The following is an 18,253-nucleotide window of genomic DNA, read 5'->3' on the forward strand; positions in this document are numbered from 1 at the left end:
TCAACATCATTTTCAGGTTTGTTTCTTTACCATGCATCTTAAGATTTGAAATGTGAATATTAAGTTAGTTATAATTTGAAACACCAGAAGTTTTTAATGTTCAATTGTATGTAATTTGAATTATATATTTTTTTAAATTTAGGGTGGTTTTATTTTTTTGATTTTGCAAAGCAATGGGTTTAAATGAATTGTCTGAGGTTTCACAACTAAGTAAGTACTAAGTGTCTGCCACCTAGCTGCCCCAGTAATCAGCATTTTAGTTAAGGGTCATTAAAATTTCTTAATGGTTAATGGAAACCTTTCATTATTCTTTTTTGTTTTGTTTTTGCAATTTCCCTGCCTAATTTTATATACATATATCTATTTATATATATATATATATGTTCATATATACATATATATATACATCTGTTTAATTTCAAATAATACATCTGTTATATTCTTTGTTGTATGTATTTATTCATAAGGCACAAAAGGCTTCTTTTAAACAGAAAGAGTAATTTTATCCTTCTTTGGCACATGTAATCTTTGTGTTTCTAAAATCAACATTTCTCAGAAGCACATTTCTTAATACCAAATGAATGAAGCATTTTGACAAATATTGTCAGAAAAAAATTAGTTTTGTGGTTGCATAAAAATTAACTATAGTTATAAATACCCCAATAATAAATACTGCAATATAAAAACCCTGGAAAGGGTTTTACCTCTATTACAAAGTTAAATTTATCCAAATATATCTTAATTTGATATTACTCTGCTTCTCTGGATTTATAGATTGTGTTTATTTTAGCTTTTTCTTAATGTCTGACTTTAAAAAACTGAACATGTCCTTTCCAATTAGCCATTCATTTTGGCTAAATATGACTTTACTTGTAGAATGCAAATAGATTGAATCAAGAGTAATTTAATAATAGAAACTTACATGGTCATGTTTTTTCTCATATTGTATCTTTACATCTTATTGTATGCCTTTTGAATTACATCTTGGACAGAAAATTTAGAGCTGGAGGGATACAGTGTTGTCTAATCAAATCACCATCTCATTTTCTGGATGAGGAAATTGTGACCACATTAATAGAGATTCTAAATTTTATGTAGTTAGAATTTGTGCTGATGTCCACAACAAGAAGCTTGGGACTGTGCCCGCTGTACCTCAGGAGAAAAACTGAGCAAAAATCAACTTTTTTCCTTTCTTTCTTTTTTTTTGTTTTTTGCAAGGCAAACGGGGTTAAGTGGCTTCCCTAAGGCCACACAGCTAGGTAATTGTTTTAGTGTCTGAGACCAAATTTGAACCCAGGTACTCCTGACTTCAGAGCCGGTGCTTTACCCACTATGCCACCTAGCTGCCCCAAAAAAACAGCTTTTAAAAGACATCTTTCAAAAAGACAACTTTTAAAACCAAAAAAAGTCCTAACCATAAAAAGGAACTATGGCAACAGAGAAGATTAGAATGTCATCTCAGAGGAGGAAAGCAGTGGCAAAAATGCCCACATGTGAAATCTCAAAAGGGGCTATGAATTAGCTTCAAATCCTAAAAATCCTCTTGGAAGAACTCAAAAAGGATTTTAAAGGCCAAGTAAGAGAGATAGAAGAAAAAATGGGAAAAGAAAGGAAGAGTTACGTTGGAGAATTATGGAAAATTGGAAAAGGAAGCACAAAAATTGACTCCAGAAAATAAAGCCTTTAAAAGTATAACTGGCCAAATGGAAAAGGAGATATATAAAAGATAACTGAAGAAAAGAAATCCTTTAAAATTAGAATTGGACAAGTGCCAACTAATGAATCTATGAGATATTAGGAATACAATAAGATCAAAAGCCTGGAAAAAATATAAGAAAATGTAAAGTGCTTCATAGGAAAAACAATCAACCTGGAAAAAAGATCCAGGAGAGAAAGAATTATTGGACTACTTGAAAATCATGATCAAAAAAAGAGCTTGGACAATATCTTACAGGAAATTATCAAGGAAAATTGCCCTAATATCCTAGAATGAGAGGGTAAAATAGTCCTTAAGAGAATCCACCAATCATTTTCTGAAAGAGATTCCAAAATAAAAACTCCAAGAAATATTGTAGCAAATTCCAAAATTATCAGTTCATGGAGAAAATACTGCAAACAAGTAGAAAAAAAAATAATTCTATGCAGGACTTAGCTGTTTCAACTTTAAAGGATTAGAGGGTCTAAAATATGATATTCAGAAAAGCAAAGAAGCTTGGATTAAAAACAAGCATAAACTTCCCTGCACAATTGAGTATAATGTTTCAAGGGAAAAGATGGGTATTCAACAAAATAGGAACTTTCAACTTTTTCTGATAAAAAAAACAGAGCTGAATAGAAAATTTGATCTTCAAATGTGACTCATAAAAAAAAGGATAGGAAAGAAAAAAGCTAGTACTTGTAACTCGTGAGAACTATATTTCTTTTCTTTTTTTTTTTTTTGCAAGGCAAATGGGGTTAAGTGGCTTACCCAAGGCCACACAGCTAGGTAATTATTAAGTGTCTGAGACGGGATTTGAATCCAGGTACTCCTGACTCCAAGGCCGGTGCTTTATTCACTATGCCACCTAGCCGCCCCGAGAACTATATTTCTAGTAGAATAATTAGGAGGAGTCTACTTAGACAGAAGGTGTGGGTAAAAATTGATTTTGATATGATCATACTAAAAAAATTTAGCCATAAAAACATGAAGAGGCACAAAAGAACTATTATAGTGGAGGAAAAGAGGAGAGGGAATGAGCATTGACTGAATCTCACTCTCAATAGATTTGACTCTAAGAGGGAATAACATATACTCCCAATTTATCTTACCCTACAGGTAAATAGGAGAGGAAAGGGAAAAGAAAGGGGAAAGAGAGGCTCATACAAGGGAGAGCAGACTGAGGGAGATGGGGATCAAAAGCAAAGAAGGGATAAGGTAAAGAGAGAGAAAATGGGGGGGGTGGAGGAAAATATAGTTAGCAATCATAACTGTGAATGTGAATAAAATCAACTCTCCCATAAAACAGAAATAGTGGAATGAATTAAAAATGAGAATCCTACAATATGTTTACAAGAAAAAACATCTGAAGCAGAGAGATGCCACAGAGTAAAGAAAAAAGGCAGGAACAGAATATATTATGCTTCAGTTTAAGTGAGAAAAAAAAAGCAGAGGTAAGAGTTAGACTTTTTTTTTGTAAATAATATTTTATTGGAGTAACTCCAATTTTTTTGGAGCAATAATACTTTATTGGATGCCTAGAGCACTGGCCCTGGAGTCAGGAGGACCTGAGTTCAAATTCAGCCTCAGACACTTAATAATTACCTAACTGTGGGACCTTGGATAAGTCACTTAACCACATTGCCTTGCAAAAAATCACAAAAACTTTTAAATATCATATTTTTTCAATTACATGTAAAAATAATTTTTAACATTCATTTTTATAGGATTCTGAGTTCCAAATTTTTCTCCCTTCCTCCTTTCCTCCCTTCCCCCAAATAGCAAGCAATCTGATGTAGGCTACATATGTGCAATCATGGAAACATATTTCCCCATTAGTAATGTTGTGAAAGAAAAATACAGAACAAAATGGAAAACCCACAAAAAAGAAAAAAATAATATACTTACATCTGCATTCAAATTATATAATTCTTTCCCTATCTAGGGACAGCATTTTCTGTCATGATCTTTGGAGTGGTCTTTTTTTTTTTGGTTTTTGCAAAGTAATGGGTTTTAGTGACTTGCCCAAGGTCACACAGCTAGGTAATTGTTAAATGCCTGAGGTCGCATTTGAACTCAGGTCCTCCTGACTCCAGGGCCAGTGCTTTAGCCACTGCACCACCTAGTTGCCCCTTGGAGTTGTCTTTGATCATTATACCTGAGAAGATCTTCACTGTTACTGTTACTGAGTAGTGTTCTGGTTCTGCTCACTTCACTCAACATCAAGAATTAGTTTTTCTTAAAATAAGAATGACAGCACTACATTGAGTGCTGAGACTCTGTAAGCTATTTTTAAATATTTTAGATGATGAAAATTTTAAAGTATATGGCAAGAGGAAAATTACAAACCTTTAGGGAATATGAATCAAAATTTAAATATATGGAAGAATATTTGCAGTCTAGCAAATTTAACCTTTTGAACTATTCACCTGGATCTAATTATTTTGTAATTAAAACAATCTTTTAAATATTTATTGTTTTTAGTTTTCTGTTAGTAAAGTTTAAAAAGAAAAAAAGACATACAAAATCAAATTGTATAAAACAATCATATCTATTACATTATTTTAGAGTATAATGAACAAAAAAGTTAGTGAAATTCAAATGCACAATAGATTTTTATTAGTGCCTAACATGATGCTCATTTGGCTGACTGAAGGAGAAAATTCTGAGAAAAATTCCCTATATGACTCTAAATATTATAATTTCCTCCCTTTCTCTTCAGAATTGCTTTGGTAATGTTTGAATCTAAGTTTATGATTAAAGGCTGGGAAAGTAAAGGTGAAGTTTGCCTTTTAGTGATGATTTAATTTATATCATGGACTTTACAGATATTTTGATGAAAGCTTATATGAATTAGTTTGTTATCATTAAAAAAGTGTGTCATGGCTGCAGCACCCCAGCAGCATGGCTCAGGCTGAATTTGAACAAGCCACCAAAGAAGTCAAAAACCTGAAATCCAAACCAGATGACCAGGAGATGTTGTTCATCTATAGTCACTACAAACAAGCCACAGTCGGAGATATAAATACAGAGCAACCAGGTATGTTGGACTTCAAAGGCAAAGCTAAGTGGGATGCCTGGAGCTCTTTGAAAGGGAAATCCAAAGAAGATGCCATGAAAGCTTATGTTGCAAAAGTGGAAGAACTAAAAACAAAATATGGAATATAAAAGAAACTGGATTCAGATATCAGCGTGCACTTTTGAAGCTAAACTAAAATAATGTTTGATTTCCTAATCCTGTGGTCAAAGTCAAACCAGTGTAATGTGCAGCAGTGAGAGTTGGCATGGCTACTCTAGTCCCATCAGGTTACACAGCTATCTAGCTGTTGAATTGGAGAGCCAAGTAATTAGTAATCTTGGTTCAATAGTTTTTAATAGTTTTCTTTAATCTGTAAATCAATAAAGTGCTTTTGTTACTTTAAAAAAAGTGTCATGACTAATGCATTGTTGGTGGAGCTGTGAACTCATCCAACCTTTCTGGAGAGCAATTTGGAATTACACCCAAAGGGCAACGAAAATGTGCATACCCTTTGATCCAGCAATACCACTACTGGGTCTATACCCTGAAGAGATTATGAAAAAGGGTAAAAACATCACTTGTACAAAAATATTCATAGCAGTCCTGTTTGTGGTGGCAAAGAATTGGAAATTGAGTAAATATTCTTCAACTGGGGAATGGCTTAACAAACTGTGGTATATGCATGTCATGAAACACTATTGTTTTATTAGAAATCAGGAGGGATGGGAATTCAGGAAGGTCTAGGAGGATTTGCATGAACTGATATCGAGCGAGATGAGCAGAACCAGAAAAACATTGTACACCCTAACAGCAACATGGGGGTGTTGATTAATCTTGATGGACTTGCTCATTCTATCAGTGAAACAATCAGGGACAATTTTGGGGTATCTGAGATGGAGAATACCATTTGTATCCAGAGAAAGAATTGTGGAGTTTGAACAAAGACCAAAGACTATTATCTTCAATTTAGGAAAAAAACCTGTTATCTTATTATGTAATTTTGCTATCTCTTATACTTCATTTTTCCTCCTTAAGTATATGATTTTTCTCTCTCATCGTATTCAACTTAGATCAATGTATACCATGGAAATAATGTAAAGACTGACAGAATACCTTCTGTGGGGGGGGGGGAAGCAAGATTAGGGGAAAATTGTAAAACTCAGAACAAATAAAATCTTTCTTTAAAAAAAAGAAAATGTTAGTGTTCCAACATGGCTAATATGGAAATATGCTTAACATGATTGTACATGTATAACCTAGAGTAGATACTTTCTATCTTGGGGAGGGGGAGAAGAAGAAATATTTGGAACTGAAAATCTTATAAAAATGAATATTGAAAATTACCATTGTGTAATTTGAAAAACTACTATTAAGTATAATTTTTAAAATAGAAACAAAATAAGTGTGTCATGAAGGATTTGATGATTTGAATAAGAAACAGGAAACTTTTAAATCCAATGGCAAAATTTGTGAGTTAAAGGCATTTCTATACATATAGTATATAGAGCCTATTTGAACTTTTCCTGTTCAAAATTTACTTTAGAAATATCAAAACTCAATGTATGAACTTCAAAATTAAGAGGGAAATTTTTCCTGTATTTTACTAATTCTTCTACCATGCTTTTAAAAAATATGAATAGTCTTTTAAAAAGTAGCTCTTTTAAAATATGATATACCTGTTTCAATGGTGTTCTTTGAAAGTGTTTAGTCTTATTTTCAGAGCTGCAAGTTAAAGCTATAGCAGAAACTAGTCTCATAAACCAAGTATTATTTGTAAGCAATTTTTAAAATTGCTAGTATCTATTTTAATTACAGATTGTTCCCAAGACTTGCTTTTCAGTTAGTTTGGATTTTTCCTAAGATCAAATACATTTTTAAAAAATTAGTCCATTTCCACCATTAAGGATTTTGAAAAAGAAGAGGGCATGACTTTAAAAATGAGCTACACTATATGATTAATAAAGTCCAAGAGTGAGAGATAGAAAGAGATATTCCATTTAAAGTAACTGTAGATAACAGAAAATAATTGGGAATATTCCTCCCAAGACAAATACAGAAACTATATGAACACAATTACAAAATACTTTTCACATAAATAAAATCAGATCTAAATAATTGGGAAAATGTCAATTGTTCATGGTTAGACTGAATATAATAAAAGTGATCATTCTACCCAAATTAAATCACTTAATCAATGTCCTAAAAATCAAACTCAGAAAATATTTTACAGAACTAAAAAAATAATAAGATCCATCTGGAGCAACAAAAGTCTAAGAATTAATGAAAAAAAATGCAAAGGAAGATGATCAACTCTACCAGATCTAGAACTATATCATAAAGGTGCAGTCATCAAAACTGACTGGTATCGTTTAAGAAATAAAGAAATGAATCAGGGGATTAGATTAGGTTCAATTAGATTAGGATTAGCAGTAAAAAATGACTACCAGTAATCTACAGTTTGATAAACCCAAAGACATTAGCTCTGGGATAAGAACTCATTTGACAAAAATTGCTGGGGAAACTAGAAAATAGTATGGCAAAAACTAGGCATAGACCCACATTTCACACCCTAAATAAAAATAAAGTTGAAATGGGAACAGAATTTAGACATAAATGATGATTCCATGGGCCAGTAAAAAGAACAAGAAATACTCTGTCAGATCTATGAAAAGGAGATAAGTTTATGACCAAATAAGAGATAGAGAACATTATAAATAGAAAAATGGGTGATGATGACAATATTCAATTAAAAAGGTTTTGCACAAATAAAACCAATGCAGCCAAAATTAGAAGGAATGCAAAAAACTGGGAAACAATTTTCACAGTTTAGTGTTTCTGATTAAAGGACTTATTTCTAAAATATATAGAAAACTCAATCAAATTTATAAGATTAAAGACATTCTATAAAAGATAAATGGTCAGAGGAAATGAACAGGCAGTTTTAAGATAAAGAAATTCAAGCTATTCATAGTCATATGAAAAAATGCTCCAAATCATTTCTGACTAAAGAAATGCAAATTAAAACAACTCTGAGGTGACAAAAGATGACCAAAAAGGGAAATGATCAATGTTGAAGAGGATGTGGGAAAATTGGATCACTAATGTACTGTTGGTAGAGTTGTGAACCAATCCAAACTATGGAGTCTAAATGCAATGCAAAGCGTACTATATTCCCTTTTTTTAAATTCTTTTATGTTTTTTCTTTCTGTCTCATGGTTCCCCCCCTTTAATTCTAACTTCTCTTTCTCAACATGACTAATATGAAAATATGTTAAACATGATTATATATGTGCAACTTTGGGGGGGGGAGGTTTGCAAGACAATGGAGTTAAGTGATTTGCCATACACAGCTAGGTGATTATTATGAGTCTGAGGTCAAATTTGAACTCAGATCCTCCTGACTACAGGGCTGGTACTCTATCCACTGCACCACCTAGTTGTCCGCATGTACAGCATTTACTAGATTGTTCATTGCCATGGGGAGTGGGGGAGGAAAGAGAGGGTGGTAGAAAAATGTGGAACTCAAACTTGCAAATGGATGAATGTTGAACATTATCTTTGCATGTAATTGGAAAAAAGAAAAAGAAAGAAAAAAATTAAAATGAGCTACAAAATAGTTTTCAGCGTCTTTGGAATTAGAATTAAAAGCCAAGGTTACATCTCTTTTAAGGTATCTAAAGTAATTTGAATGTGTTATTTATATGTCTATTTTGTAACAATCGGCAATTGTACATCAACTTATATTGTGACAGTTCATAATACTTTACATTTCTCTAAATTCTTAGATTAGTTACTCTAATTGGCTATCACTTTACAAGTTATTATTTCTTAAATGAAAATATTCCAGGCACAATTATCCTCATTTTATACCAGATTGAGACTGAGAGGTTCAGCCATTTGTTTATCCTGTCCAAGGTGGAATTTGAATCTTGATCTCTCCCTTTTCCAAGGCTGATATTCTTTTCATTACTGAGTCAAGTCCCCTAACAAAACTAATTTTTGGTCTCTGGGTAGGCTAGTTAGCTTTATTCTACTCCATTATTTGTCAGCAATAGTTCCAATCATTAACCAGAGATGTTAAAAAGGTGAATAAATGTAAATTCATCAAAATGCATGAGCTGAGGAGCTAAAGCATTGTCTTCTACTAACTTTTCTAATTAGGCACCTCAGTAAATGACAGAAAGAACAGGAAAATGGAACAAGATAAAATTTAGAAATGAGGAAACATGTGCCTCTTTGGATAATATAAATTTGGAATATCCACACCAAAAGAGTGATTCTAATAGATGAGAAAATTTTGGCAAACAAATATATCTTGACCAACAGAGACTGGCATTGTTATTAGAAGAACCACTGGTGAGTGTGTCACATATTATGGATGGTTAAAGACAATTTAGTCAACCACAGAAAATCTGAGATATTTCTGTTATTTGTGTATAAAGCCAGAGACAAAGGGCAGTGTGGATCTCACTTTTTCCTAGGGGTCCTCTAGAGTACTGCAGGTTTTCAGTTATAGTCAGGCTTGAGATTTAAATCTTAAATGCTTACTTTGTAGAAAGCATTGGGTTAATCCTGACATAGAAAAAGCTCAGGAAGATGACCTTCCTCTGTCAAAGGGCTCCATCTAATGGATGCAACAGCTGACTTGTTTTTTCCTGAGACTGGCTGAACTGAGCCCTGACCTGGACCTTTTACAGTCAGGAGAGATGAGGAACCATTAAGGAGTGGTCTAGAATCAAGACTCGAGGTTTTGTCCCGGCTTACACATCACAGAGTGTTTGGTCTATTCACTGTTCTCAGTGTAACACGTTTGCTTCACTCATTGAGCTAAACAGTCGGAATGGTTGATTGGATCTTGTCCCTCATTAGTGAAGAAAACCAAAATGACGTCACTGTCTGGCAGACGCATTTGATCAGACCAATAGGAGCTTGGGATGCTCTACCACAGGTTGGGCACAACTAGCCCATGTGAACCCCTGGGAAAGGTATCTCTCATTTCCTTTGAACTGCTTCAATTCTTCCTTGTCCATAGAGGAGGCACACCAGTCTGGGCGATCCCGTGCCAGCGTCTCCCATGCTGTACTATCGACTCTAAGGTTTTTGAAAACCTTCAGGGTATCCCTGTATCACACTTCTTCTGCCCCCCCCCCCCTTGTGAGCGCTTGCCCTGTGGGAGTTCTCCATAAAACGGTCTTTTTTGGCAAGTGTAGGTCTGGCATTTTAACACCGCGTCCAGCCCGTGGTGGTTCAGCTCTCTGTAGTAATGTTGGCATGCCAGGCAGTTTAGCTCCAGAAAGGACCTCAGGGTCTGGTGTCGTCTCCTGCCAGGCGCCTAAGACAATTTATGTGATTCAGCTTCTTGGCATGGCAGCTGGCAGACTGGACATCGAAGGGCTAAACTCCATCCTTTCCCCTTCTCTGGAAGAAAAAATGGGCATTTCCAAGGGAAATGACCAGATTTGTAGCTTTTTCGGCTCAGTTTCCATAACTGGAAAATGAGAACCACCTCTGGGGATGGTTACTCAGTCCCTAGGACTTACACTTTCCTCCTTTGCATATTCCCAAGGGCCACTCGAGGTAACCAGTGCGATGGGGGGGGGGTCCGCAGCCACCCCGAGATCCGAGATCGGGAGGGTCAGCCCATCCGGGTGGGCACAAAAGGCTGACACTGCCCCCCCCCCCGCCCCCCAGGGACTTGGGGAGGGAGGAGCCGGGCAGAGCCCTGCGCTCGGGGGGACTGGTGCCCACGGGCCGGCTCCGGCCCAGGTCCGACCCCAGGAGGAGGCAGAGCCGGGCCGAGCCGGGCGGGAGCAGCCCCCCAGCCCCCCGCCCCGGGCAGCTGCCTCCTTTGCCCTTCTCTTAGCTTTCCTCCAGTCCTTCTCTCAGTGGATGCTTCCAGTTCACCAGACTCGGGGCTGCAAAGGAGCCAGTCAGTTGAGACTTGCCTGCCCATGGCCACCCAAGTAGCCAAGCAGAGGCTTCCAGGCCAGGGTGCAAGTGCCACCGTGCCTCTCAATCTCCCTCCCCCTCCTCATCCCCCCTCCCCTCCCCCTCTCCCTCCCCTCTCCCTCCCTCCCCATCCTGTGCCTCTCTCCCTCTCCCCCCTTCTCTCCCCTCCCCTCTCCCTTCCCCCCCTCTCCCTTTCTCCCCCCTCTCCCTGCCCGCCCCCCCCCCCCGTTTCTTCCAAAGTCTACCCGATAATGCTGACACCAAGCTCTATCAGCCTAAAGCCAGAGGCTTCATTGCTTTCAGCACATGCCACTTACCTTGATGGGACAATTTTTATAATTGGAGACTGGATGTTTCCGAGCTTCCTCCTGCACCGTAGTGCATTGATCTGGTCACCAGAGACCAGAGTCTTATTTGTAACATTCCCTCAGATAATGTCACCAAAGGTAACTATGGCAACTGATTACCTTACTTTTTATTCATCTCCATTCCCTGATCTAGAGGAAATTTGCCCTTTCCTTACCAAAAAAGTCTTTTGAAATGATAATTTTCTGCTTCCTACTGAATTTCCAAGAGGTTTTTAGTGTTCTTTTATCTCCTAGCTATTAGTTCTTGACGATGAGCCCAGAAATATGACTTTCCTCCTCCAAAAAAAGGGATTAAATTATAGACTCTAATTCCTTCCCATTTTAAGATGAACAGAAATTAAACCAGTTTCTAAAGACTTCAGAACTCATGGACTGACCAATCATGGCTTCAGACGACTGAGAAGAAACTAACCTCCTCTTGGCTGAAAGACTAAGGATTGGAGATGCAAAATGAGCCACCCATGTTTAGATGAAGTCAATATAGGAATTTGTTTTGCTTAATTTTTGTATTATTTAAAATAAAAAAACCAGAATGATAGTAGGGTAATCGACAATACTTAAAGCAATCTGGCAAGTTCCTAAATTTCCACAAAGGGAACAAATTTAAAGAAACCGGAGCGTAAAGTGTATTAAAAAACTAATGGCTTTGACTAAAAACAATTAAAACAAATACCCTAAAAAAATTAAGGCTACATTTTGGTGCTTGTTCTGTAAAGGTAATAATTTAACCCAATGAAGACAATTCATGGGAAATGATTTTAAAATTATATTTATTTACTCTTTCTTTAGAAAATTAATTTGTATAGGGCAATGGTCAGAAAAATACTCTAAAAAGAATTCTTTACAGTATAGCCTTGCTAGAAGTGAAAATGTAGCAGGGGAAAGAAGTATGATATTCTGAATTTGTATACTAATTAGTTATAAAAAATTGGAGCAAAAAGATTTAATAGCAAAGAAATGTCAGTTAGAGCATGATCAAATTCTAAAGAAAATACAAAGAAAAACTCCTCTATTTCAAGTTGGAGGCACAATCACAAACATCTAAAAACTTCAGATTAGTCTGGAATATGGAAGGAATCTTGGCAATTATTGAGCCAATGAAAGAATTTGTAATTCTCTTTAAATGACAAAACAAATGAGAGAACATTTTTTGAAATGTGAAAATTCACATTCACATCATAGTCCAAGTTCACATAATGGATATATGAATATTGTGTTTTGAATAAATAGGAGTAGATATATTCCTAAGAAAAGAGGAATGCTAACTGCTAAATTAAGCAGACAATTGTACAAAGGGCTTGAAGTATATGGTCAAATGTTTTTAGTAGGAATGAAGATGCAAATAGAAAAGAAAATAAGAGTTGTGTTAATGGAAGAAAAATTCAAAATGATTCTTGTTTTTCATTAAAAAATATTACTTTTCCATCTTCAAGTTTATGGACTAATGGTAAGAATAAGGAAGAAATATTATTTCTCTTTTGACTTAAGGTCATAGTCATAGAATTGAGAGGGAGTTTATCCAGTTTAATCTCCCAATCAATACAGGAATTACTTATAAAATATTCCTAGTAAGTGGCCAGTCAGTCTTAGTTCAAACAATTTCATTGAAAAGGAGCTTAGTATCTCAAATGGAAGCCCATTCCTTTAAAATTAAAAAACAACACTAAATCAGTCAAAATCTGCTTCTGTGAAACTTTCCCCCTTTCTTCCTGGTTCTCCTGCCTTCTGGAAATATATAAAATAAGTCTTTTTTTCTTCAGCAGCCCATAAGATATTTGAAAATGGTATTTTCCCTTATAAATCTTTTCTGTTCAGGTCCTTTTGACTTTTCATTTATGACATGATTTCCATACTTATTACCAGTCTCCTGGTTTTCCCTGGATAGGCTCCAGTTATGAGGGTCCCTCCTAAAATAGAGGACCCAGAATTAATTATATAGCATTCCAGTGTATAATACAGTGGAACAGTTTATTCTGTGCACTTCACTTTTATTAAAGAAGCCTAAGATGATATTTACTCTTGTTTTGGCAGTTATGTTTACACACACCCACATCTACACACAATGTTTCACATTGAGCTTACAAGCTACTAAAAATTTAAATTTTTCCACATGAACTTCTGTTCAGCTAAGTGAATATCCTTACTTTCTATTTTTGCCATTCATTTTTGAACATAAGCAAGGATTTTTATCTTTATCACTAAAATTTCTTCTTCTTAGTTTTAACTCATTATCTTAGCCTATCCAAGAAATTTTTAGATCCCAATTCTATTATCTAACATATTAGTCATTGCTGCTAGTTTCATTTTTAATTTTTCTTCTTAGAATGCTGTTCATTAAAAAGTGGTGATGAAAAAATGTGAAAGGAAAGGACTTCAGGAAATCACATTTCATGCTGTTTATATGAGCAATGACTATTTCAATAATACTGTAGTTATGATCTTTACGCTTTTAAAAATAAAGCATTGACATGCTGATGCATTTATACAATTTCCCAGTTGGGGTGGTAATTCAGCTCAGCATAAGGCAAAAAAAAAAAAAAACCCAACCTGATAAAAAGATTTAAATTAAAAAACTGATAAGAAGGTTTAAATTAAAACTTTTCTTCTAAAAGCTTACTGTGTATAATATGTAGCCACATGTTACACTGCTGGTTTTTCCTCCTGATCTCTTTTCTGTGTTTCTGTTTCAAATCACCTCTCCTTTTCTCATCCTTGATTCAGTTTGTGAACTCTTCCTTTCTTAAAACCATACCATTAAAATGACTATTTCTTGTATATATGATATGTAAATTACACCCAGAAGAAAACAAATTAAAGCCTTATTTAACCAGAAAGTTTAGGGAAGCCCTAGTTCAGGTTACTTGGGCTTTCTGGCTATTGATATATGTCTTTTATTCTTGATCTCGGGGAGGTGATGCTATGACATGCAAGTGAATTGGATTTAAGAGAGGGGGTGCTGTACAAAGTCACCAGCCTCCTTTTCTCCTCCAGAGCCTGGATCCAGTGGCCAGATATGGACCATGATGACTGGAGATGTCCCTGGAAGCAAGGGGAAATAGACTTGATAAAATACCATCTTTAACAAGTCTCAGATTAACTGAGACAATGTCCATTCTGGTCATGAAATGACCTAATCTCAGGATCAAAAGGAAGCATATCTGAACAAAAAATCATCATGGAAGCACAGCCTCTGCTGGAAGACTTCCAGGAGAAGCCTCCCAAGTGTGCCGCTGGAAACCCATTATACTTTTGAGTAGCCCAAATTATTAGGAAGGTCTTTCTTGGGGTAGCTAGGTGACACAGTGGATAGAGCACCAGCCCTGGAGTCAGGAGGACCTGAATTCAAATCCAACCCCAGACACTTAATTTACTTAGCTATGTGACCTTGGGACAATTACCTTACTGAAAAAACAAAAAAAAAAAAAAGGAAGCTATTCCTTATATCATGACTCAATTTGCTTGAGTCTTTTCACTTTTTTGCCACTAGTTTGGGGTTCCAATTCTGCTTTCGTTGCATACTAGCTGTGTGACTGTGGACAAGTCACTTAATCTCTTATTTCCTCTCAACTCTCTAAGACTTTAAATCACAGAATATTTGCCAATCTGACCACCAGTCCTCCTTTCAGTCTAGTATTTACAACCACCTCCTATGGAGAAAAGACCAGTTATCCCCACCAAATGCCAATTCAGTTGCCAGTCAGAGGATAGTGAAGCCAACCTGGTTGAAGCAATAAGACCCATCACTTTGATTGCCATCTATCCTCAAGACAAGCCAGGATTCCTGAACCTAAGAGCCTGAGGAATAGTAATGCTTCCCACTATTTTTTTGGCTTCTGGGGCCAAAGAAAACAGGTATAACCTTTTTTCCATGTGATATTTTGGTCCAGACCTGTGATTTCATCAGTGTAAAGAACTTTAGGTAAGGGAATTCTTAGTGAGGAAATCCTCTCTACCAATACAAATGAAGGAAGGAAGAAGGAAGGAAGGAAGGAAGGAAGGAAGGAAGGAAGGAAGGAAGGAAGGAAGGAAGGAAGGAAGGAAGGAAGGAAGGAAGGAAGGAAGGAAGGAAGGAAGGAGGGAAGGAAGGAGGGAAGGAAAGAAGGAAACTGAGTATGCTTAGTTCCTTCAGTGGATCGTTAATTGTGTAATCATGAGGTCCTTTACCATATTACCTTTTTCTGGGCTCTCTCTAATTTATCAACAAATTCTCTTCCTAAGATGTGTCTCCCAGGACTGAATTCCTAACTCCAGATGCTATGGATCAGAGCTGGGTTTGAAAGAGAACAGGAGAGGATGAAGAACAAATGTCCCAATTTTAAAAAGAGCTGAGATTGGAATTCTGCAGCTTGTTCATCAGAGAGCTGAATTTGGGCTCCAGGAAAATTCTGAATGCATTATTGAATAGCTAACTGAAGAATAATTAGGCTCTTAAGTTGCACTCACAAGCTCTACCATGACTATCAAAAACATGCTAGAAAAAATGACATTTACTATTTTTATCAATGTTCATTTTACCTAGGTTGGAGGGACATTCCACACTCTTCCACCTCAACTATGTAACTAACAAAATGACGCACACCCTCACCCTGCTAGTTCATTCAAAAATGCCTTTTTGATTGAGTGGGAGAATCAGTCAAACACTTAAAGGTATAAATTATGTGTACATAATTCCTACATACAACCATTGACTTCATCAAAGATGTAAATGAGGTTCAAATTGAATTAAAACAGATAAAAAGTACAGAGATGTCTGAAGGGTTGCTTCCTAGGGTTTTAGACAAAACATCAAACCAATATGGAATCTGGGTGATCCAATCACAGCAGAGTCTATTGATAGAGCAGCTTAGAAAGGAATCATCTGGAGGAAGAGGGGGATGGAAAATCTCCATCTTTCTCAGATACCCCCCACTAGAGAATGGAATTATGATCTTCAAAAAGTCAGATGATTTGAACTTAACTTTGACATCTTTGACATCTCCATCATGTCTTCTGATCAATAATGGCTACTTATATAGCATTTGCTTTGGGAGCTGAGGGCATTATTAGAATACATTAAGAAACACAACCCCAGAATTCTACAAAAACCACTCTTTTTTTTGGTAAGAGCAGTGGGGTTAGTTAAGTGACTTGCCCAAGATCATACAGCTAGATAATCATTTAAGTGTCTGAGGCCAAATTTGAACAGTAAGCTACACAACCAGTGGGGAGCTCCGATGAAGATGACACAAGGGGAGAAATGGATTTCTATCCAACAAGAAGACACATATGCTTTCTAATCTTGAGCCTAATTACTCATGAACTACATACTTCTAGGAGAGAGTCTCAGACCTTTAGGGGATATTTTGTCCTACCATTCTTATATCACTTTAGTAAATACACCTTTCTAAAAGTTAATTGATTTTGACTAAATGATAATTAACAGGGAGCATACTGAATGGGGCGCTCAGTGATAGTATTAGAACCCCCCCCCCCAAACTTTCAGGGTTACCTCAGAACCCCTAAGGAAAGAAAGGTCATTCATTCTATAGTGACTCAGATTATCAGTGGAAGTTGGAGGAAGTAGCCCCAGAGAGGGGCACTACATCTAGATCTTAGCAAAAACATCTGACAATGTCTCCCATGCTATTCATGCATAAGTTGGAGAGATATGGGAAAGAAGATGATGTAGTTAGTTGGATTTAAAATTAGTTGTATGCCAGGACGCCTTAGAAAGATAACTAATGGGGGCAGCTAGGTGGTGTAGTGGGGGGGCAGCTAGGTGGCGTAGTGAATAAAGCACCAGCCCTTGGAGTTCAGGAGTTACCTGGGGTTCAAATCCAGTCTCAGACACTTAATAATTACCTAGCTGTGTGGCCTTGGGCAAGCCACTTAACCCCATTTGCCTTGCAAAAATAAAAAAAAGAGGTAACTAATGATTTGATGGTAATTTGAAGAACTGTCTTTAATGGAGTTCCTCTAATGTTAAGTGTTCAGTTCTGTGCTATTTAACTTTTTTTTAATCATTGACTTGGATAATGGAATAGATTACAAATTATTAAATATGCCAGTGACACAAAGCTAAGTTGGGGACTTTAGCTAATATATTGAATGACAGAATCAGGATCCCTCAAAATTCTAACAATTTAGAATACTGGGCCAAATTTAATAAAATGTAATTGAATGAGTAAAAATATGAAGAATTACATTTGTTTCATGAAATCAACTTCACATATACCAGAGAGGAAAGCATGATTAAATAAAACTTGTCTTAAAAAACATCTGAGGATTTTAGTGGACTGAAAACTTAATATGAGTCAATACTGTGATATGTATAGTAACCAAAAAAGTCAGCATGGTCATAGGCAGCATTGAGAGAGACATAAACTGACTCCTTGGAGGTCAGAGTACTATTTTATTTTGCTGTGGTCAGACACTATCTAAATAATGAATTCAGTTCTGGGAATCCTATTTAAGAATGGCATTGATGATCTAAAGAGGATTGAGAGGAGGGAAACCAGAATAGAGAAAGGCTTGGATATCAAGCCAAATGAGAATGATTCAAAGAAATAGGATGTTTAGACTGAAGAGTTTGAGGTGGTATGAATCTACTGTGACATGGTAAGCTATCTTTAAGTATTTGAAGATATGTCATGTTAAAAAGGAAATAAACTTTTATTCTTGACTCAAGGGGGAGAAAATAGAGGAAATTATTGAAAGTTGAAAAGAGGTACATTTAGGCATGATATAAGGAAGAGGTTTTTTTTTAATAATTAGAACTTAATAATTAAGGAATTACTTCAGGAAGCCATGAATTCCCTTTGCTGGAGATCTTTAAGCAAAGGCTGGATGTCAATTTGTTAAATACTCTGTAGAACAATTTTATGTTCAGATATAGTTTGAATTAGATGTTCTATGATAGCCCCTCCAAAACCTGTTGTGCTTTGATTAGACAACTCAATCATATTATCCTAGGCAGATCTATTAGAATTTTAGGGTGATAATGTTGAATATCAATTATGGTGGTTCCCTACCACAACTATCCCTACAGGGGATTGAGCTAAGCATATGCACATGTTCTAGAATTTGTTTTTATCAACAAAATCCTTTCTATATGTTTCTTTTTTTTGTCACTGGCATCTTTCTGTTAAAGATGCTACATTATTGAAGCATACTTTATTTTTCTTGTTATTTTTAAGTCTGTTTTTTTAATATGGAAATATGTTTTGCATGACTACCCATATA

At 35.9% G+C, this 18,253-nt stretch overlaps 1 protein-coding gene across 1 annotated transcript; it reads left to right on the plus strand.

The window, feature by feature from the left end:
- The first annotated feature begins 4,593 nt into the window (after nt 1-4,593).
- LOC141491662 (acyl-CoA-binding protein-like) lies at nt 4,594-4,953 on the plus strand. The gene has a single exon (XM_074192545.1). The coding sequence runs from the start codon at nt 4,601-4,603 to the stop codon at nt 4,862-4,864; it is 264 nt and encodes an 87-aa protein (XP_074048646.1). The 5' UTR covers nt 4,594-4,600; the 3' UTR covers nt 4,865-4,953.
- Nucleotides 4,954-18,253: the final 13,300 nt, after the last annotated feature.

Source organism: Macrotis lagotis, chromosome 6 (assembly GCF_037893015.1).
Source record: "Macrotis lagotis isolate mMagLag1 chromosome 6, bilby.v1.9.chrom.fasta, whole genome shotgun sequence".
In the NCBI taxonomy this organism is placed as follows: Eukaryota; Metazoa; Chordata; class Mammalia; order Peramelemorphia; family Peramelidae; genus Macrotis; species Macrotis lagotis.